General features: G+C 38.1%; 3 protein-coding genes across 5 annotated transcripts in view; 2 read left to right on the forward strand and 1 right to left on the reverse strand.

Annotated features, from left to right (window-relative positions):
• Positions 1–5,567, forward strand: LOC113674584 (uncharacterized). Its single transcript, XM_089180180.1, has 5 exons — positions 1–207; positions 2,371–2,511; positions 3,502–3,687; positions 3,874–4,002; positions 4,104–5,567. The coding sequence occupies exons 1-5, from the start codon at positions 148–150 to the stop codon at positions 4,344–4,346; spliced, it is 759 nt and encodes a 252-aa protein (XP_089036306.1). The 5' UTR covers positions 1–147; the 3' UTR covers positions 4,347–5,567.
• On the reverse strand, positions 3,107–8,895 carry LOC113674583 (F-box only protein 42). 2 transcript variants are annotated; one of them, XM_089180179.1, is made up of 5 exons: positions 8,768–8,895; positions 8,124–8,429; positions 7,260–7,356; positions 6,370–6,426; positions 3,107–5,397 (listed from the first exon to the last, which is right to left on the reverse strand). In XM_089180179.1, the coding sequence occupies exons 1-5, from the start codon at positions 8,893–8,895 to the stop codon at positions 4,957–4,959; spliced, it is 1,029 nt and encodes a 342-aa protein (XP_089036305.1). In that variant the 3' UTR covers positions 3,107–4,956. The 2 variants fall into 2 exon arrangements, with proteins under 2 accessions (XP_089036305.1, XP_027046867.2); XM_027191066.2 differs by having other exon boundaries at positions 8,124–8,808.
• LOC113674581 (solute carrier family 2, facilitated glucose transporter member 3) overlaps positions 8,854–22,264 on the forward strand; it is a 24,896-nt gene continuing 11,485 nt past the window's right edge. Inside the window, exons 1-4 of one of the 2 annotated variants that reach the window (XM_027191064.2) lie at positions 8,854–9,202; positions 10,581–10,711; positions 12,173–12,297; positions 13,098–13,231. In XM_027191064.2, coding sequence (XP_027046865.1) covers positions 9,014–9,202; positions 10,581–10,711; positions 12,173–12,297; positions 13,098–13,231 — 579 coding nt within the window. In that variant the 5' untranslated portion in view covers positions 8,854–9,013. The remainder of the gene's footprint in view (positions 9,203–10,580; positions 10,712–12,172; positions 12,298–13,097; positions 13,232–22,264) is intronic. The other variant, XM_027191065.2, reaches the window with a different exon arrangement.

Consider the following 22,264-nt stretch of genomic DNA (forward strand, 5'->3'; position numbering starts at 1 on the left):
TGTTTTGTCAATGGCTACCCTACTAAGCTACATAGCAGCCATTTTACCCCGACTGTTATTTGTGGCTCACAGTATTGTAGCCTTGTGGCTTCTAGTAAAATTCAGTCAAGGTCAGACGATTTTTTGGGGTTTCTGTGTCGGCCTGGTATGCCTGTTCGTGGAGTCCATTTACACCATTCTTGTGCGCAAAGGAGTGGAGTACAAGTAGTGAGTATATCATCTTCTAAATCAAACTGAGTGTTTTTCGAACCTTAACTTTCACTTTAATTTAGTGACACCTTGGTATGGTTTATAACATGAGACAACTAATCATTACATTGATTAGCAAGGCCTATATTTTTACGGATCACCTTAATTCTAGAACAGCCGAGTGCAGTCAACACTTGGCGTTTTACAATACCTTGAATATCATTCACTCACACGCCTTTTGACTTCTAGGTGACACTTGCTGTAACACTAATCAAAAACTCTTGTATTTATTTAATTTTGACTTTCATTGACGTTTTTGTAATTTGCGGCGAAACACTTGATTGAGGGATTAAAAATTAAACGCTCTCTCCCCAAGTTTCTGTTTTACGGACGGTTTTAAGGCAAAGTTTTGACAATAATACCTCAACAGGGTGCATGAAATGGTCGAGTTCTGCTCGTATCAGACTGGTATCCAGCTTATGGTATTTTGAGCAAACAGTTTGAAAAGAATGTTCCTTTACCTATCCTGTCTGTGTTGTGGTCTTAAAAGGATTAACACTTGCGATCAAACGTTTCACAAATGCATGATGTATTAGCTAGACATGTAATTTACATGAACTTGCTCATGCATTATATTCCGGAGCTTGAAAAGAATTAATATTTCATAACACAATTAACATACACCGATTTTCTGGAACATGAAAGTCCACCATTTGATTCTAAGCTCGTTTGTGAGACTCGCCATCTATACCGTCACCTCAATTTAAATTTCATGGGTTCAGAAACTTTTCTACAGTTCCATCTAGCGTTATGCTCCTTTTCTTTCTTGCCAGCAGATTCACGAAAGTTGAGAATAATCTAACATCCAAGTCGGAAAGGCAAATTTTATCACATCAAATCTTTTTTCATGTAGGTATGGAAAAACAATCTTAGAAATAAAAAGAAAAAAAGAATCTATAGGAAGCAGATCTGTAAAAGTTTCGACTTAAATACTTAAATTCTTTTCATTCCTTTTATCCCCAGATAAAATAGACTTTCTCCCACATCCGATCAAACTATGATCGCTTTTAATGAAGTGTTGCATTACCAATGGTATCGCTCCGATCGATGAATGCTTGATATCATGATAGTCTATTCAAATTTATTTCCTTTGTCAGAACCGTAAGCTGCCGATTACGGTGATAACTGAAGCTTCCCGGCTCAGTTTTCAACTACTGAGGAGATGACCTGACTTGAAGAGAATTAATGTAAAAATTTTATATTTTTTAGTGAAAAGTCGTGAAAAGCCATCAAATGTTTTAATTAAAAAGAAGAGTATGAAGTCGCTTTAACGCAGTCCGGATGTTTGACGACGTGTTTCTTCAAATGGCATTTATATTAACGGCTAAGAAAGGAGATATCAAAACCACGTGTGACGAAAGTCTCTAAAAAAAGAAACACATTTTCACTTTGTAAGAAGATTCTTAGGACTCAATCTTTCATTCTGTCTCACATAATTTCATTGATTTATTCATTGGCTGCCTATTTTTGTTTGGTAGGTTTTAAATAGGTTTTTAAAAAGTAATATTTCCTCACCACAAGAGTGATCAAAATAAACGAAACGGCGTGTGAATGGCCTGCTTTGAGGATTTTCCAGTTTTTTTTTTCACAGCGTAGTTTAATAGGGCTTGAAGAAGTGCAGCGGAAACAGTTCAAAACTTAAAACTAAGCCTATCCGAAATTAAGCGAGCGCCATGGTCCTCTAAATAATTATGATTTCGATTTCATGGTGATGCTTGAATAGCAACTGTTATCAAAATATTTAGAAAAGTATTTATCTGACCAGTTTAGCGAGGAAATTTTCTGAGAAACCTACAATATTTGTTTTGATCCACTACGCTGGCGGTTTCATTGGCTTGATCTAGAAAATTTAAATTCATGCCAAGGAATCAATGGGTTAGGTCAGGGTGATATGTTAGGTTTACTGCAGCAGTCACAGAGTATCATTCAAATGACTCTGGATTTTTTCATCACTTTATAAATTTTTCAGTGCCTTAAACTGTTCCAACTATGACAATATATCACTACATTGAAGTTCTAGTCATGCCAAATAATTCCCTGTGCCGCGAACCCCTGATTTTTTAAGTATACGTAATTTTCTTAGTGGTAGTTGGTCAAATTTTCATTTTCTCCTTATTGCAGCTTTTGGCCAAGTTGTTTTTTCTACCTTTGTACCCTTCTACCCTTCTACCCATTACTTGGTTTGCTGAGTTAACTCTACTGGAAGGAAGACTAAATAACGTAACTGATGAGAAAATAATGATTGTTTCTATGGCGCAAACGGTAAGTCAGTAACAGAAAAGAATAAAGCGATACGAGCGTGACTTTTCAATCGCCTGAAAAGTTGGCAGAATATGACGCAAAAATTCGGGTTGAAAAAATCTTAAGCCACCGTAACATCTGAGCTTTCCTGACATAATTAATGAGGACCTCACCTTATTTCAAAGGATGTAGCATGCCGACATGACCATATCTATTCGACAGAAGCCTTGCCATTCCAAACACGGCCGCGATAACTGGTTTGGCAAGGAGAGAAAAGGAATCTTTTGGAGAGATACATGTAATTTTACTAGACAAGTGTCGTCAGGAAATTGTTCTCGATTTTTTAACCGTGGCGCAAGCAGGGTTTTTTTACGGAAGGAGAACACCAAACTCAGCAGCGTTTTACTGGTATGCCAGATCGTTTTGCCATTTCAAGCACTGAACTATAGCATTTGATAAATAAGTTCACCGAACCAGAGTATTTACCTCAAGTCAAAGAAAAAAGAATAGATTCTTCCAAGTACAATCTATATGGTGGTCGTTTGTTTGCCTTGGCTTCAGCAATAGTGTGGAACTCTCTCACACAGTCATTAAGAGACTGGCAATCAGTTGAAACTTTTAAACGGAAACTTAAAGAACATTTATTTTTACGGGCTTACATGGAAAATTGAATTTTCATTGTTGTTGTACTTTTTGTAAATAATATTTTATTTTCATAGACATAGTTAGGTAATATATAGTTTTTAATCATAATTCCCTTCCGTGAAGCGTTCTTGGACCACTAGGAAAAGACGCTATATAAATGTATTATTATTATTATTATTACTATTATTATTATTATTATTATTGTTGTTGTTGTTATTATTATAGTCCTGCGATAACAAAAAGACATAGAAACAAATAGGTTAGTAAGGCCTTGATGTTTGCGATGCATGAACAAAACTTGTTAAGTTCGTGGAATCATCTTTTTCTTGGTAAACAATAAATGTGCATATTGACTTCCTGCTTCAGTTCTACGTTGGGCAAGAGGAGCTGAAGAAGTTTTGTGAGATTGGGTTGATGTTAATCATCATCTTGGGTCGGTGGATGCTTCCTCGTGGTGCAATAACACGCGACCAGCTGTCGATCCTTCTTCTTGAATACGTGGCCATTGCAGCTGATATTTTAGAGTTGTTCGAGGCTTTTGAAGATGATCAGGTGAGAGAGTTTTATACCATACGAAATGTGTGCAATAAATAAAGGCATCTAAGCAGACCTTTCACACGAAGGACATGATTCCTTTCACCAGTTCCTAATGGAGAGCGACTCATTTGAGCTTAACCTTTGCCTACTTTTTGATTAAAGCAAAACAGTATATGTAACTCCATTTTGGTTTGATTGCAGGTAGCCCGCAATAAGGATATAACATTGGCTACCCTGGGAGTGTTTTCATGGAGTCTTTTTCAATTCACTTTGGTGACTACGTCAATGGGGATGAACATTGAAAATCAAGAAGAAGAAAATCTACCACAAGTATGAAAACAATTCGTAAATTGAGTTTGAACATCTATATTATCTTATTATTTGCTTTAAATTTGCCACTGACTTTGAGAATTGCTTCTCATTTTCTCCAGAATGGAAACTATTTATGGGTTGAAGATGGTTTGAACAGAAGATATCTCCGAAAAGCTTCTGAGGCTAGGAAACACGAAAGAAAAAAACAACGTAGACAATTGTATCAATTGTACAATGAAGACGAAGAAATGAGAAAACTTGAACTCCAAGGAGACCGATATGGTATCATAGCGGCCATGTTTATGCAAGATGGCCCTTTCCTAATCCTTCGACTTTATCTTGTCTTCAAATACGACTTCTAATAGACTCCAAATTTTTGTTTTACATCGGCAAGAATTTAATTTCCCTTGTTTTGATGATACATCGTCTTTAAGTAATTCACTTTCATAGTAAAGAGGAGGAATTCGCCTTGCCAACAAAACGATCATTTCGAAACCTTTCCTCTATGCTGATAGGAGCTCAGAGGTTCAAGTCAAGAAAATCAAACCCAAGGAAACAAAGCCAGCCAAGCAAGTAAAAGACTTGAGCAGGTTGCAATGGATTTAGAGTGTTTCAACAATACTTGCGTGTTAAAGTGGTGAAAATCTGCTTAAGTTGTCGAAAAGGGCCACTTTCTAACAGTCAGTGACCCTCACCCGTACGATCACATTACAATGCCACGCAATCAAATGATTCTTCTCTCTATTTGTTGTAATCTGCTTCTCTTCGCTGGAAGTCAATTGCATTTTATGTGAAATGGCTGAATATAAGAAAAAAGTTTTATCTAAATTTCAAATTTTGTTGAAATAAACACATTTTTTCCTTTAAGTTGAACAAAAGACAAAAAGTATATTTAGATGTTATTTCCTCAATTGGAATGAAGAGTTGCACATGAGTGTTTTTAAGATGAGTATTTCTTCAAAATCATTCAGTTTAGATAGTAGCAGAAATAGTTACAAGATTACTGCTTGTCTCTGGACTAGACTCTGACCATCTTGTGAACATGCCACCAAAGATAATAATCTCCCCTCTAGCAACCACAACAGAATGTAAAGAAGTAGCAGGAAGAGAGCACTGCATTTCTGGAGGAGGTTTCCAAGAACATGAAAAATGTGAGCGTATTTGACTACAGTCTAAAACAAATGTTTGCATGGGCAAAAACCCGTCAAGACCTGGCCTCTGCCCAGCTCCAAGACTGCCTTCAGGAGAGAGTACATGTCCTTGATGGCGAGGTACACTAAACACAAGAACTGTGTCCTTGATGTAGACTGCAGGATGACACCATAACTGGGGAGCTTCCCACTGACGGTTCTTCACTTCCAACTCTTGCCAGATCCATTCATTTGTGTCCAGAATCCAAACATCCCCAAATAACTAAAATGGAAAAATGAACCTTATAAACAAACACTATCACAATTGACTTCAATGTACTACTCAAAGTAAAAAAATATCTCTTCAACTGGAAGCACATTATTAACAAGTGCACAAATAAATAAATAAATACAACTTATGTGGGCTGAAAATAAACCAAAAATGTTACAAAACAGCTTCTAGGTCTCATATTCTTAACCATTATTGATAGCTCTCATGAAATTTATTCTCAAGTTGTGTAGCCCCCAAGGGAAAGTTGATGGTAATGGAAGTACATGTTACTGAAGGCTTAAGCTACTTACAAGGTTTGGGAAATACTTTCCAAGCAGAAAATTGGAAAATAAATGCATCATATTAGATGTTTTGGTGTGTAGTATTGCTGAGTATCTTTATGAGTTGTGTTGTATTTTGCAAGACTGTAGGGTGTGTCAAAATACAAACAACAAGTCAAAATGCCAAGTGACACTACACACCAAAATGTCTAATAAGTTTTTTATTATCTGACTACTTTTTTCAAGCTAAGTCTCTCTTTTCATTTCTCATAAGGCAGGAAAAGCAAAGCAAATTGAGAAGCATAGAATACACAGCCAACTGGTTAAACAGGATTTTTACAGTACAAAATAACCAACAGTCCAAATAACCATACAATATTGCAGGATATTTGTACTCTCTTTACACATTATTATACTCTACTTTGTGCAGTTGGATACTTAAAGAGACTTTTGCCTATTTGCTTAAATTTAAGAATAGAGCCACACAAAACCAACACAGTAATGATAGGTGCCAACAGCCTCTAAATTAGTGTTAAATTAATTAAACAAGTCTCATTTTAAGGTCATCAAGATGGGTTTCCAATGATCAAAAATCTACTAATTCAATTTCTTGATAGATTTAATTTTTCAACTTATGTGAAGTTTTTTTTAAAGAAATATTGTAAATACTATGAAACTATACCAGTTAGCATTTGGTTCTCACCAAGTTTGGTCCACCACATCCACCAATCATAAGTACTGTGTGATCATCTAACACCATCTAAAGAAGATCAAACCAAGTCAAAATTCATTTTTTTTTTCCAAAGCTTAAAACGGTTTTAACCTATACAAAGAGATAACACAAGCCCAAACACAAAGATACAAAATGGTAAATTTATATGATATTTTGAGAACAAGTATAGAGATTGGGTGAAAAAGATGAAATTGCTTTAAGGTACAACACTTAATACTCTCCATAAACTATACCCAATGGTTAGCATTTGGCTGGCCACACAGCACCTTAAATCATCCAACAATTTGAGCATTGTAAAGCAAAAGCTATCAAAAAAAGGCTAATGCAATAACTTTTTACTGGCCTTTGGAATTCCCACTAGAAGCAGTTTGCTCCCTTTTATTCTACTGCACCCTTTTCCTGACCCAAATTAAAAAAATTTATTTCCTCCTCTTGTTATTGGTAAACAGGGGAATATTTCTGGTACTTTTGCAAGGCTGAAGTGTCATTGTTATCCTTAATTATTTTGGAGTTTTTTTCTTAAACAATATTCTTTACTTTTCAATAATTTCAAACTGTATTTGTTTTTTCCTTAGGTATATCTTGTTCCTTAGAAATTATCAGTGCTAGTGATATTGTTGATAACCTTACTAGTGAGGATACAGAAAACTTGCTGCTAAGGTCCTGGAATTTTGTTTATCAGTGGTGTATTTTATGATAAAACACTTGGTCCATACAATAAATAAGATTATTACTCCAATAATGATAAATACTGTGATTTTGTTCCTGAAAAGGTAAATTAAGAAAAAAATCCACTGTATTGCATTACAAGCAGGCAAAAAATTTTTCTTGGAGTACATCAGCTTGAGGCATTGAAATACCTGTGAATGGCCAAATCTTCCAGATGGTTTTTTTCCTCTTATGCTGGGACAACTCCATGTCATGTTTACCATGTCTAAAACCCAAACATCATTGAACCTAACAAAATTACAAGTTCGGGTAAAAACACATTAGTGACGGTGACCTGGCTCACATCTCACATGTTTTAAAGTCTTGTTTTCAGCTACTCCTTCTCTTCCTGGAGCTTGCAGCAACATTTACTGTATAGTATAAAAAAAGCAATATTCTGATGGCACTAATTGCATGCTTAATCAATATTGAAACAAAGAAAAGTGCCTAGGAGAAATGCTGCCCAGGGAACCAAACACACAACCTTCAGAAATGTAAACCAAGATTGCAGGCTTCAAAATGTTTTTGATACCAAAGTCACATAAGCCTATGAAATTACTTATCAAATTACAGTAGTCAATGAAGGCCCAATTGAATATACTTAAAAAGACAAAACCTGTGCATTGTTGGTCCTTCACCTCTTTAGAGAATAAAGTTAGGAGAGCTATCAGGTCAGAAAAAGCTATCAGAAAAAAGGTCAATTATTTTCTCCGTAATTACATTCTTAAATACAAACCAGACAATTTGCTAATGCATTCTGAAAACCATAGAATGTATGCAGTTGTTGACAGCTGTTGCTGGATGCCTGAAATACTCTTACTAAGTGTGAATGGGAATAGCAAATAAAATTGTTTTCGTGAAACTCAGCATTTTAATAGTACGGAGAAGTACTGATACTCCCTGATGCGTCCAAGTTACATGACTTTTGTTAAAGATATCTGAACTAAGAAGCGACGACTATCTCCCCCAAATTTACACACAACTGTACTGGTCATAAAACTGAAAGATAGTCTGACCTCAAATGTCTTTGAGCTCCTCCAAACACAACCATGCTGTGACCCAAGGCACAAGCTGCATGTCCCGCTCTCTTGCATGGCCGTGGCCCATTTAGGTTAACAGCAGGTGAACTCCATGTCTGACTATGAGTGTTAAAAATGTACAAGTCATCAAAAAATTTTGCTGCAGAATTGATTCCTGTCCTAGCAGGCTGACACCAGCCACCAAATATGACAATATCCCTGTTATCATACGCCACAACAGTTGCACATTCTTTCGGAGGAGGAGGAGATCCTGAACTACGAAGCTTCTTCCACCGCCCTTCCCTTAGATCAAGACAATGTAGATCATTAAAAGCCTTGTTTGATGAGGAGCAACCTCCATATATATACATTTTAGTTCCTATGATACAACAACTGTGGGAAAACCGTGGAAAAGGTGATTCTCTTGACTTTATGCTCACTGTTTGAAAACGTAAATTACCACTTCTCACAGCGTCTCGAAAATTTTGTATGCGTTGATTGCAAATCCTAGAAATCAAACGATACCACAAACGACACACGCATTTAGCGTCACATAAGTCACCATATGGCGACAAGTAAGACATTATCTTTTCAACAATTTCGTTGGGAAGACCTGAAAAGTAACATACTGTTTCGATTACCATCGCGTCCGCCATACTGTTTGATTGAATATTACACAATAATTCCGTTTAAATGATGTAGTATTCTTTCGATTAAGGTCTGAGCTGGTTCGTACCAGGTCCTCGGTTGAGGGTCGCGTTGAGTTCATGATGTAATTGCATAATTCCGAACAGTTCAGAAGATCGAGGTGGTTTGTAGGGATCGGCTAGAGAAAAGAAACAAACAGCAACCATAAGGTAAAGATAGGCAGTGTAATACGAACTAAAATGACGGAGGAGGAGGTATTTACTGTGGCTCCAAAAGATTCTGAGAAGGATGAGCTTCTTCCAAGCCGTTCAAAATCATCGCCAAGCTCAGGCTGTACATTCTGGTTGGTGTTTACAGCAGCTGTTATAGTGTTCGGCTCGTCTTTTCAATTTGGATATGGTACTTCGTGTATCAATGGACCAGAAACGGTAAAATCTACGGGATACTGCTTTTAAACGCATTGCAATGAACTATTACTTAACTGATGGTATACTATACAAATGTTATTTATGGCTATTTTATTTTTGAGTTAATTTTCTTATTAGAAAAAAAGACAACTCTATGTTAGCGTGTAGAGTGGTATGTTGCTTGCACCAATCAGATTGCTGCATAAGGGTACATATCTCACACCTATCAGATTGCTGCAGTAGGGTATATATCATGCAACAATCATATCACAGCATTTGGATATCTTGCACCAATCACAGTGGTAGGGTATGGTCTTTTTGCAAATGATGTCATGGAATGAAGGGGCTGTGCACAGAGAATGACAATAACCAAAAACTTTGGGCTCATTTGATGAGTATAACAGTTTGTAGTGTTCATAAGGACCTCATTGATTAAGGTCGAGATTTATCACAGTATGAAAGGCTTGCATTTAACCTTTTGTGTCATTTCAAAGTTGAAACATGTTTTTCTGCTTCCTTACTCACAATGCACATACCAACATGTGTGACAGAATTGAAGTTCACTTTCTGTAGTAAAATTCACACACTGTATGACAGAATTGAAGTTAGCTTTCTGTAGTAAAATTACTTGGAATAATACTTTTGAGGCAACTAACCATAGACGAATAATAGAGGGGAATATAGGGCATTGTGTGGCTAGACCAAACAACAACTGCAAGGAGACAACAGTAAGCATGGCACAGCACAAGGTTCATTCACCACTTTTAATTACATCCATTTTGAATATGCCAAATTCAATCGCTCAAATACAGGATATTTTAGTCTGTACTAACATTTTATTATCCAGTACTGAGCTGGTTTGTAAAAATTTGCAAAGTTATCTTTCATTCTGACTGGTTACTTTAAACAAGCCTCAAAATCTGATTGGTAGATGTGTTTTGTAATAATTGGTTTCTCACTAGCTGGGTAAAACATGCAATTTAGAGCAAAAAATTATACATTTTGTGAATAAATTACACTGATGAGAGCCAATCAGATAGCAAGGATCATCAGTGATTTCAAAATGGATGTTGTAAATATAGTGCAGTACTGATAAATGGATTTATGTAATGTATTTCTCAGCCATCAGGTTTTTTTTGTGGATATTGCAATTTTTATTTGCACCCCCAAATTAATGAGGATAGTGAAGAGGAGAGAAAAAATGAGGAGCTGAGGTGCATCTTCATACGTGTTTTTGATTGCTACTTTTTGTTGAATGCATGTTCTTAATTTGAAAAAGATCCAGCCTCCTATCATACCTATACCTTCGTATCACTTGCTCATTCACTGAGCAGTTAGTTTGTGTGGCTTTTCTTATGTAGTATAAATATGTGTTTACTATGACTTTCATTTCCAATAGGACATAAGAAATTATTTCCGTGAGAACTCGAGTTTCAGCCAGTTAATGTGGTCCACTGCTGTGGCAATTTTTGCAGTTGGAGGAATGCTTGGTGCTCTCATCGGTCCAGTTATTGCTGATTCCCTGGGCAGGTAATTTACCCCTGTATTTGCTTTTGTGTGGTTGTGAAGCTGGTGATGCAGAGGACTATGACAGGTGATATTTCAGAATTTCAGCCAGTTATTCTCAGAGTCAAGTGAACTTTTTTTCTTGTTCAATTGGAAAAGCTTAGCTTGCTTGAACTGATTGTTCAATTGAGAAAAGAGTCTCATTGGTGATTAGAGGTTTAGCTGATTGATAGCTTTTTGTTTTTTTGTGTGTTTTTGTTTGCTTTTGTTTGTTTTTGTTTGCTTTTGTGTGTTTTTGTTTGCTTTTGCATTTTTACCAATGTTACAAAGACAAGATGTGTACTTCTCCATGAAATTTTCAGATGGCTATCAAGGATTTTAATATCAGAGGAAGATTGAAAATAGAAATAATTTTTTGCCAAGGGGTGGAGCTCCATCATTAAAGCTGTTGATAATTTTTTCAGGTTACTTTTAGCATGATATTTATAAAAGCTAAGCTATATATAGATAAACAAAGATGATGTATTCATAATCATACAAAAATGTATCTACTTTGCTTTTGATGACTCGTTGATTTTACATGATCTGTTAGTCTCCTTTAAGAAACTCTTTCCTGGTTGTTCACTTGGTCGCACAAAAGCAAATCATTTTGGGATGATAGAGCCATGGCCATTTAGCTATAATCTATGGCTAATAAAATTATTGATTCACAGCTGACATATGTAAATCAGTTATGTTTGCCCTGCAAATTGAAAAATTGACGGTCAAAGAATGCATGTGGCTACTTGTATAGCATAATTTGAAAAGCATTGAAAAGAACTAGAGGTTGTATGATGACGCTAGAAGGTAGTTTTGCAGAATACTTGTCTCCCATGCAAAACAGAAAACTTGACACATCCTACATATTTACAAGTACCCTCTTCCATAAGAGAAAGATGATTCAAGAATATATTGTCTAATTGACATTCAACCAATAATTAAACGGGAACAAATAATAATATTAACGATTATAATAATGGTAGCGATAGCAGTATAATAAAAATTTTCAAGGGGCTAGCTTCATGGTTCCCCAATCCTCTGGGCTCCAACAGTAGGTACCTGAGCTTCTTTTTATTTCCCCTGTTAATTATAAATAATTTTCTTATTTTATTGCAATTCCATCTTTTGGGACTTTTGTTTCATAAAATAAGACATTTGGCATTTTAGGATATTTCATTAATTCACATCTTAAGATATTCTGCTGTAACTAGTGATTATTTTCTTGGTAACCCAACATAATCAGTGGTATTGTTACTAATCTAAAGTATAGTAGTAAGAAATATTAATTTGTAAGGAAGGTTGCATGTAATTAGTAGCATTTAGTATTGCATCTTTGATCATATTATTTAGTATTGTATCGCCACTTTGTAAATATTGTTTTTGTAATTGAAAAAAAAAAATGTTTTAAGACTCTTTGATAGATCAATTTACTTTTGTCTTATCCAGTAAACGAACTTTGTTGCTGAACAACCTCCCAGCCATGGTTGGATCTTTGATGATGTTTTTTTCATACCATGCAAAAGCTCCTTCATTACTTGTCATTGGACGGCTTGTGGTTGGATTTAATGGTGGTAAGTTTATTTCTAATATTGGTGTACTTATTGTAAAATAACTGCACTATACACTTACCAGGACACTTTTGTGTTTAAAATCTTGTGTAAAATTTGCCAATCTTTGCATACCTTATATCATGACCTCAGTATGAAGATACATCATGTTTATTGGGAGCAAGGATAAACCACTCTTGGGAAGTGTTAAAGGTATAATATTTTACCAGTCAGAGATGGTTTTTTAATCATTTTTATGTACCATATAAATTAATTTGATCATCAACGTGGTCTGCCTTTGCGAGCATGTGTGCTATGTCAAAAAAACTGTTGTCACTTTGCAAGGTGCTCCACTGTTGTCTAGCTGTTTACAGCATTCTTTTCTGTTCTACCCTCTATGTTATTATATATGTGAGATTGAGTTAGTGAAGGAGCGAGTGAGAGTCAGTGTCTGTAAGTAAACAGGGAAAACAAGGCCCTTTTATTGAAATGTATGTAGTGAAGAAGTATGAAATTTGTAGACTGAACTGAGTTTCTGCCTTAGTGTCCCTTTTTAATGAAACTGAACATTCATTACAGGGGAAGACTGAGTAATATAATGTTTGCAATTGCAGATTTTTAAAATTCTTAGTTTTTATAGTATAGTACATACTATATACATGTATCTTTATGTTAAAGAATGTTGATCCATAATAGACAAACTGATAGTAAGGATAACTCTGTTATGAAAAATTTAAAGTACATTAAATAATACCTCTGTTTGACAGTACATGTGGATGTAGAAGCAGCAAAACCCAGGTACTTATTGCTGCTTTTAAATGCAGGTGTAAATACAGCTGTGGCCCCTGTGTACTTGTCAGAGATTGCTCCTGTTAGATTAAGAGGTTCTCTTGGTGTGCTTAATCAATTTGGAGTTGTTACTGGAATTCTTGTGGGATTTATATTTGGACTTACTCAGGTATGTGCATAAAATCAGGGTGTGATTAACTATTTATAATAAAATTAATTTTTACATGTCACTGTATACATGAAAATAATTTCCAAAATACTTCCATCCATTGAGAATAATATTATTAGCAAAGCCTTCAGTGCCTACATGTAGAAAAGCCCCATAGGTAAGAGAATACAGAACCATACATTAAGCCAACATCTTTGTGCATCTGTCCATTCACACTTTTTTTCAGACTGTGTCCCACCATGTATGATATAAAGATTTAGCCAACCTGAAAAGCAGAACTCCAATTAATTTATTTTACAGCCTTTCTCTTTTTTAAAACTCTTCAGCATTGGCTGTTGAAGTGCTTATTTAAGGGGGTTTAGGAAACAGTCTGGGAGGGGAGAGGGGGAATTGATGGGGTCTGGAGCTAATTGATGATGTTCTCACAGCTTGCAAGGAGATCAACATACATGCTAGTCAGTGGTATTTTCTAAAAGCTGAAGACCTTTATTGATTTTCTTGATGTTTTGACCAGATTTTGGAGGATTGGGAAATTTTCATGAGATGAAGTGTATGATTTCAGTATCAGTTGAAATGATATGATCTACTTTACAGAGCAAGGCTCTTAATTTCAATGAGGGAAAATGAGCAAAAATTGAAAGATACAAGAGATCTAGTATCACATGTACACGAGCACATACTTTTAGACATAATTTGCACTTGCCTTAACTTCTTAGAGGTTATTTTTCTTTCCTCTCATCCCTACCTGTGCCTGGTTTTGCTGGTCTTAGTATCTGTCCAGGTGTTTTATTTCCCAGATGGCTGGCCTTTAGATTTGTTTGTTAATATAACTATGTTTGAGTATTATTTTATTTTGACAGCTTGAAATTGTAATAAAATTTGCCTGTATTGTTTGCAATACAAATAATATTATGAAATGGTTTAAAGAATTCAGTTCCTTATGTCTGGTAGCTTTGAAAACTTCTGTATCTTCGCCTGAACATTAAAGACATAAGCTATCAGCAAAAGGTTTTCCCATTGTAAGTGTTTCATAAGATCAAATTTTATCTCATTGTTTTTTTTGGTATTTGAAAGCCCAAGTATGTTTTAATCATTAAAATATAAATAAATTCCCCTTTTTAAAACACTTATAGTGACTGTCATATGTATGAGAAAGACAGAAAATAAATATAACAGTATTATACTCCATCAAAGTGTTCTTGTGTAGAATGAAGTTTCACACTCATTGAAATTAACTTGACTTCCTTATACTCATGAATGATTATTCATGATTCCTCACGAATTATTAATTACATATTATGTAAAACTGGTGCAATACACAGTAGTAAATTAAAGCAATTTTATTCCATCCATCTCTCTTTAAGGGAGCCTAAGTATGTGTATTGAATATCAAGTTCAGTACCCTCAGTCATGGTGGCTTTTGTAGCTACAAAATAATCAAATAATCAATGAAATATGCCAATTTATTGAGTTAACATTTTATATGACATCTCTAAATGTTGAATCATATGGAAAGTTTAAAATGTGCTTTACTTGTGATACATTGTAAATTGGCGGATTTATTGTTCTTTGTTGAATTCTGAAAAACTGCCCTTGAATTCGAAAACTGTAAGCACAAATTATTTATGCTGATCATATGCTTACCAGCTTGCTTGTGAGCTCAATGCCAGGACCCCTTTTCAATATACCATCACAGCTGGGACACTCCTAGCAAAATGTGATGGCTCAGAGATCGATTCTTCAGTTTCCAGCATTAGAAATAAATAACTGTGTGGCAAGCATGATCATTATAAGCCCAGCATTAAGTATTTTTTACTCAAGATGTAATGTGAAGAGAAAGTTACTCCTTGTTTCGTGAGACTAATTGTTTCTGTACTTTGACAAATGGAGTACAAACCACGACAACATAGCGCTGAAAATTACCATGACCAAACTATGAAATTCACTCTTTTAGCAGTAGTACTAAATCCATGTAACCCATGAGTTTGTTTGCATCACACTTATGGGGACTGTAAATCAATTCTCAGATGTTTGACAAGATCTCACATGACAATATTGTCAAAATCAAAATACTGCGTCAGACTTAATGTAAAGATTATGTTGCTTACTCAATTTCATTTTATTTCAATTTTTGGAAAGGCTATTACCTTAGTTAATTCTTAGGTTAAAACCACCCATCGTCAACAAAGCACAATTTTTTTAAATGAGTAAAGTAAACCCTTTAGTTAACTGAAGAGAGAATGATATAAATTTGCATATGCCATTTGCTTATAAAAAGACAAGACATATGGAGAATACCAACTTTCTGAAATGTTATTTGAGTGATGAACAAGCACAATGTCACGATTCTGTGAACTCAAAAGGGTTGTTTATTGTGCGAACTCGACTGCCGCCACGTGTGTATTCGTTGTCGCCTAAGTCTTCTAAATATATAGATGTTCATCGGCCCAGTGGCGTGACCGTGTAACGCAATATCACGACATCTTCCCCTTTTAGTTTATCTTCAAAAGTTAATTAATACTTAATGTCCGGTTTCGATCGCTGTTCAAATCACATAAAATCGATAAAACATTGTTCTTCATTGAAATCATAAAAAGATAGAAACAGAACCCAACAACTATTTAGCGGCTCAATCATTCAATGTTCAGTTCATATGGTAATCCTGATGCCACAAAGGCGGTCGACGTCTGCGTTCTGATCGACGAGTTTCAATCCTTTGTGGCTCAAGCTCAGTTCCCATCTCATTTTCAGGTGGCATTCTCTCTGTTTTGGTCTCGCCATGGAACTCCGGTGGAGGAGGTCCTGGCTCTGTCAGATTTGGCGCCGGTTTGAGGGTAGACTCGGGCGGAGTTAGTTCTACCAGACTCATAGGTGGTGCTGTTTCCGGGGTCAGGCGCAGTTGCCGACGGTTGCGTCGGTATCGCCTGCCGCAAACTTCAACTTCATAAGACCTGTTCCCCAAGGCTTTCATGCAGGTCCCCAGACTCCATTCCTCCCTTCCGGGAAGCCGCATCCTGATGGCCTGTCCACACTTTAGTGCCTCTAAAGGGCGAAACTTTTTGTTGTATTGTTGAGCTTGTCTTTTCTTGCGCTCAGCTAATTTGGTGGCTGTTTCCTGGTGTGATGGCTGCCGCAGGAGCGTTTCATGGGTTGGTAAGAAAGTGCGTGTGCGGCGTCCCATCAGTCTCTGTACGGGTGATGTTCCTAGACCCTCTGTTGGGGTGTTGCGCCAATCAAGAAGGGCTAACAGCGGGTCTTGCCCATCCGCTTTCGCTTTCGTCATCAAGTTCTTGCAGGTCTTCACGGCATTCTCGGCGCGGCCATTTGACTGGGGGTAACGGGGGCTCGAAGTTCTATGTTCAAACTGCCATTCTCTCACGAATGCACTGAACACCGATGACGTAAACTAAGGTCCGTTGTCGGTAATAAGCACGTCTGGTATCCCATGGCGGGCGAATTGTACTTTACACGCAGCTATCACGCTAGCAGATGTGGCCACCTTAACCTCCTGGACTTCAAAGAACCCACTCCAGTAGTCGACTAGGACAAAGAAATGTTGTTGCCCAAGGTCAAAAAAATCGGCACCTAGCATCGACCAGGGACGCGACGGGATCGGATACGGTTGCAATTCCTCGCGGCACTGATCTGGCTGGTACGACTGGCAGATTGAGCATTTGGAAACAAAGTCCTTTACTTCCGAATTCATGAGGGGCCAATAGAGGACCTCCCTAGCGCGACGTAAACACCCTTCGATTCCAATATGTGATCGGTGAATTTGCTTCAACATTTCTTTTCTCAGGGAAGGGGGTACCAGCAATCGCTCCCCCAGGAATACTAGTCCCTTGTCTTCTATAAGCTCACTTCGTTTGTCATAGTAAGGCGTCAGCTCAGGGGTACAGGACTTCCTTGACACTGGCCATTCACCCTTGATTGCTCCGATTAGCTTTTGCATCACTGGGTCCCTGGCAATCTCGTTTCTGAATTCAGCGAGCCTGTATGGTGCAATCGAGAGGTTTTCTGAATGATCTATCTCGGCAAGTGTACAGATCAGACTTGTATCGTGCTTGGAGGCTTCGGTGGTGTTGCGGTATGCTCGACTCAGTGCATCTGATACCCACATAAGTTCCCCTTTTTTATACTGCACATCCAGGGAGTAATTCTGAAGGGCCACCAGCATTCTCTGGAGTCTCTTTGGTGAGTTGTGTATTGGCTTGGTAAAAACTGCCCTTAGTGGTTCGTGGTCAGACTCGATGTGTACAACTTCGCGTCCCAGTATGTATTGATTGAACTTGTCGGTTGACCACACTATGGCGAGGAGCTCTTTCTCGATTTGAGCGTAACGCGTTTCGGTGTCGGTCAGAGCTCGCGAGGCAAAGGCAACGGGCTGACCCTTTTGCATCAGTACTGCACCTAGACCCGTTATGCTGGCATCGCATTGGATTGTCACTTCTTCAGTAACATCATAGTATTTCAGTACCGGGGCCTTGGCCAAGTATTCTTTGACTGTGGTAAATGCTTTCTCATGCTGTGCAAGCCAACACCACTCGACGTCCTTGTCCTCAAGCCTTCGCAAAGGTTCTGTCATGTCGGACAGGAGTGGCAAGAATTTGGCCAGATAATTGACCATCCCCAAAAACCTCTTCAGGCCTTTCACATCAGTCGGCGGTGGCATATCCAAAATAGCTTCAACTTTGGCTGGGTCTGCCTTTAGACCATCAGGAGTCAAGAGGTGGCCCATGAAACGCACTTCGGCTTGAGATCTTTTCAGCTTGAGTTTGTTGAGCTTGAGGTTCCACTCCCGGCATTTCTTGAAGAACGCACGTTCGTTCTTTTCAAGGCTCGAGTTGACCTCTGCGTCAGTTTCGCCAAATCCAGCGATGAGGAAGTCATCAGCGATAACTTCAACTCCTTCTAAATTTTCTACGAATTCATGCATGCGTCGCTGCCAAACTTCAGGCGCACTTGAGATACCAAAAGGCATGCGGGCCCATCTATAACGCCCAAAAGGCGTATTGAACGTTGTCAGGAAACTAGAAGCATCGTCTAAGAGGATTTGGTGGAAACCATCCTTGGCGTCACAAAGAGTAAATTTCTTGGCACCTGTTAAGCGGGAGGCCACTTCATCGATAGTCGGCAACTGGTAATGCTCTCGCCGAATGGCACGATTTAAATCTCTCGGGTCAATACAGATGCGTACTTTGTTTGGCTTCACTATGGCCAACATGCTAGATACCCACTGCGTCGGTTCTGTTACTGGAATAATAACTTTACGATCAACAAGTTCGTCCAGCTTGTTTTTGATGCATGGACGCAAGGCTACTGGCACTCGCCTCGGTGCGTGGACCACTGGTTGCGCCTGTTTGTCTATGGCTATTTTGTATGTTCCCGGTAGGGCCCCTAATCCGTCGAATACGTCCTCATACTCTTCGAGCAAGGAGGCTTTGGGACACTTGACGTGTAATGCTAGGACGTCACAATTATGCAAACTCACAAAGCCAAGATTGAGGCTGGTGTTCAATGATAAAATCGGTTGATAGTCTCCGTCTAAGATGTTAAACTCCATTGACCTCCGCTGTCCACGGGACCACACAGGCAGGGTAGCTTTACCAGCAATTTTGCGGCGATCCCCTGTGTACGAGACTATTTCCTTTTGGCATGGTTTGAGGCGATGAAGGAGGGTGTCCCCAGTGATTTGCTTGTATAATTGGGCCGGGAGAATGTCGCACTGCGACCCAGTATCTATTTGAAACTGGACTTCTGTCTTGGGATCTGGCCCATAAATGTGGAGTTTGACCACTGCCAATTTTTCCTGGCCTTTGCTCTTACTAGTAGTAGCACCAATGTAGTAGGGGTCGTTTCCCATGTCGACGGCTTCGTGGACCGCCGAAACTCTACTTTTCACTCCTCGGGGATTAGCGCGACATTTATTCGCAAAATGATTCATACTCCCACAGTTAAAACATGTTCTTCCATACGCGGGACAATGACGTCCATGCACCATTCCTCAATTTCCACATTCTTTAGACGGTCTTCTAAATGCTTGTGACTTAAGTTGTCGTTCTTCTTCAGGTTTTTCTGCCGATCCCGCCTTCCGTAACGCATGAACTGCAGTGTCTCCTCCAGCCATTAGCTTTACTTGCTGTTGGGTCTGTTCTGACGACTTAATAATGTCAACTGCTTGTAGGAGAGATAAATCATTCAAACGGAGAAGTCTCTCGCGGACGCGATCATCCCGTATGCCTAGCACGAGGCGGTCACGCAAAATTTCATCTGGTGTGATTGTATCGTGTGCACAGTTTTTTGCGATCGTTCGAAGCTCCGTAAGATACGTCGAGATGTTTTCGCCTGGTTCCTGGTTTCGGTTGTTGAACCTATAGCGTTCATATATGACCTGTGTCCTAGGAATGCAGAATTCGTCGAACTTCTTCAGGACTTGTGAAATGTCGTCTGCGTTTTCGTCTTCGTTCCAAATAAAGGTATCGTGGGCTCTGACGCCATCCTCGCCTATAATGCTTAGTAATGTCGACACACGAACTATGCCCTCTTGTTTATATACACCAGTAGCGATTTCGTAGCGCTGCCACGCTGCTTTCCACGATTTCCATGCGGTGGCTAAATTGTCGTCAAAAATAAGCGCTTTCGGCGGGGGCAAATTTGACGGGGGAATAAAAACTTGAGTCGGCGCTGGTGGCACAACTATGGATGCTTCAGCTGCTTCTGTCATCTTTAGGGGTGAGCCGATCCCACTTCTGACACCATGTCACGATTCTGTGAACTCAAAAGGGTTGTTTATTGTGCGAACTCGACTGCCGCCACGTGTGTATTCGTTGTCGCCCAAGTCTTCTAAATATATAGATGTTCATTGGCCCAGTGGCGTGACCGTGTAACGCAATATCACGACACACAACAATTTTAAAGCGAAGAATGCCAACATTTTTACTGAAATGTAATTTTGTTTTTGGCCTTCATCAAAACAGCAATGAGTGATAAACTGAAGCTAGTATCAAAGGTTGATTAGTAAAAAAAGGTTGCATTTTTCTGAGCCTTAGCATCAGAGAAAACCTAGTAAGACTCAACTTACCTCCTCTTCTTTCTCAGATCCTTTGTAGATTGCTTTCTCTTTGTTGAACTCTTTGTAGTTCCTATTTGCATTGCTCTTTGCTGGATATTCGCCTTTTTACTTAGCCTTGTCTTGTTCTCTTTTGCGTTCCTCTCACTGTGTTCGTCCTATTTTAGCATCCTTTCTGACTCTCCTTTGTGTTTTTCTCTACTCATTCTTCACTTTTCACTTCATGCTCTCTGGTCATTCTCTCTTTCCAGCCTAAATGCACTCAAAACCTTTTCTCCTTGAAAAAGAATAATTTCCTCTGGTTGAGAATAGCTTTTATCAGCTCTGAGTATTGTAGATAAGCAAGTTGATTAGAAATTGCACAATACCAATAATTACTGTTCAACTACAACCTCACCAGTATGATTTCCTGCTCAAAATAAAAATGTAGGTTATAAGTTCTTTGCTTGCGATCTCATTAATGTGATTTCGCGCTCATAGCACAGGTTGCAAATTCTTTGCCTGCTCAGCTTCACAACCTCTACCCCATGTGGAGCCCTCTAACTTCTTCATCATTTACCCATGTTTCCTGGGGCACATGAATGGGATATCCCATGTTGCACCTGTGTATTACCTTGTACAGTCGGTCATACAGTTGTAAGTCCGAATTTTTTTGGCTTGATGGGTCACTACTATTTTTTATAGTTATAGGGCTAAACTGGGTGTGTTTTGTGCACTCCAAGCTCTACTATCACACACACCTATACATGCTGAGCACACAAAATATGTTTTTTATATTAATGTTTCCATCGTGATAAACATTTTGGGGATAGAAGATGAAAAGGAAAATAATATTCTTTGCCTGTAACTCCCATTACTGACCAGGACAGAATTTCTCCTTACCTTGTTGAAACAATGCCAAGCAGACTAGTGATGAGAATAAAGAAAAATATAAATTGGAGGATTAGTTGTTGATCCAATACAAAATTCTCCAAACTCATATCTTAGGAATTGTGTAGCAGACTGAATGGAGTATTGCTGGGAGTGAAAGGGATGAATAACTGAATCCCCAAAAAGGTGTAAACCAAAGTCTAAACAGTAACAAAATGATCTTTCAGCTCAACTCTGCATGGAATGCTGCTAAAATGTCATTCATTTGAAGGCAAATACTGTAAACGTCCATGTATAAGCTGCATCCGTAGATAAGCCGCACCCCCGATTTGGAAGCGCAGAATTTGGAAAAAAATAAAAACAATACAGTATGAAATTTCAGTAGAGTTGTATTGATACAAACAATAAAAGTTTCAAAACACCGACATAGAAGTTGTGTCTATCTTTCACATTTATCAAGTCTAAAGAAAGCGAAACAGAAAAGAAAAGAAACAAGCACTTAGTAGCAAAGCTTTAAATGTTGGGATGAGCCTGGGCTAGGGCCTGGCCATCGTCGACTCAGCTGTTCAAGGATACCACGTGAAACAGATGTTTGAAAACTTGCATTAGGCGAAAAACTTCATGGAGAACAAGTTAAGAGCCTGATAATGCAGTCGACAAATTTGCCATGAAGGTAGCAAAAAACAATGAGAGATTCCTTGTATGTTGGTGTTTAGTTGTTCAAGTAAAGCAAAAATTAATCGCTTGAAAGAACTCTTGGATAGCAAGATTTGCCGATAAACACTTCAAGACACAAACGGCTCCTTTAGGAGCCACCACTCAATGAAAAAGTCAATGAACTACAGCAACATGCTCTCAGTTTCTTTTATGTTTATTTCATGGCATCTTAAGTAGTTTTATGAATATTAATTAGGTTTTTGAGAACTCCAAACACAGATATATCCATGGATAAGCCACACCCTTGATTTTTGGCTTCAATTTAATTTGTGAAAAAAAGTGCAGCTTATACATGGACATTTAGGGTAACATTGGAATGCACCTAACAGTAGAAAACATTGAAGTGTGCTCTGATTGGCTACTGAAACTCTGCATAT

Source organism: Pocillopora damicornis, chromosome 8 (assembly GCF_964200805.1).
Source record: "Pocillopora damicornis chromosome 8, jaPocDami1.2, whole genome shotgun sequence".
Taxonomy (NCBI): domain Eukaryota; kingdom Metazoa; phylum Cnidaria; class Anthozoa; order Scleractinia; family Pocilloporidae; genus Pocillopora; species Pocillopora damicornis.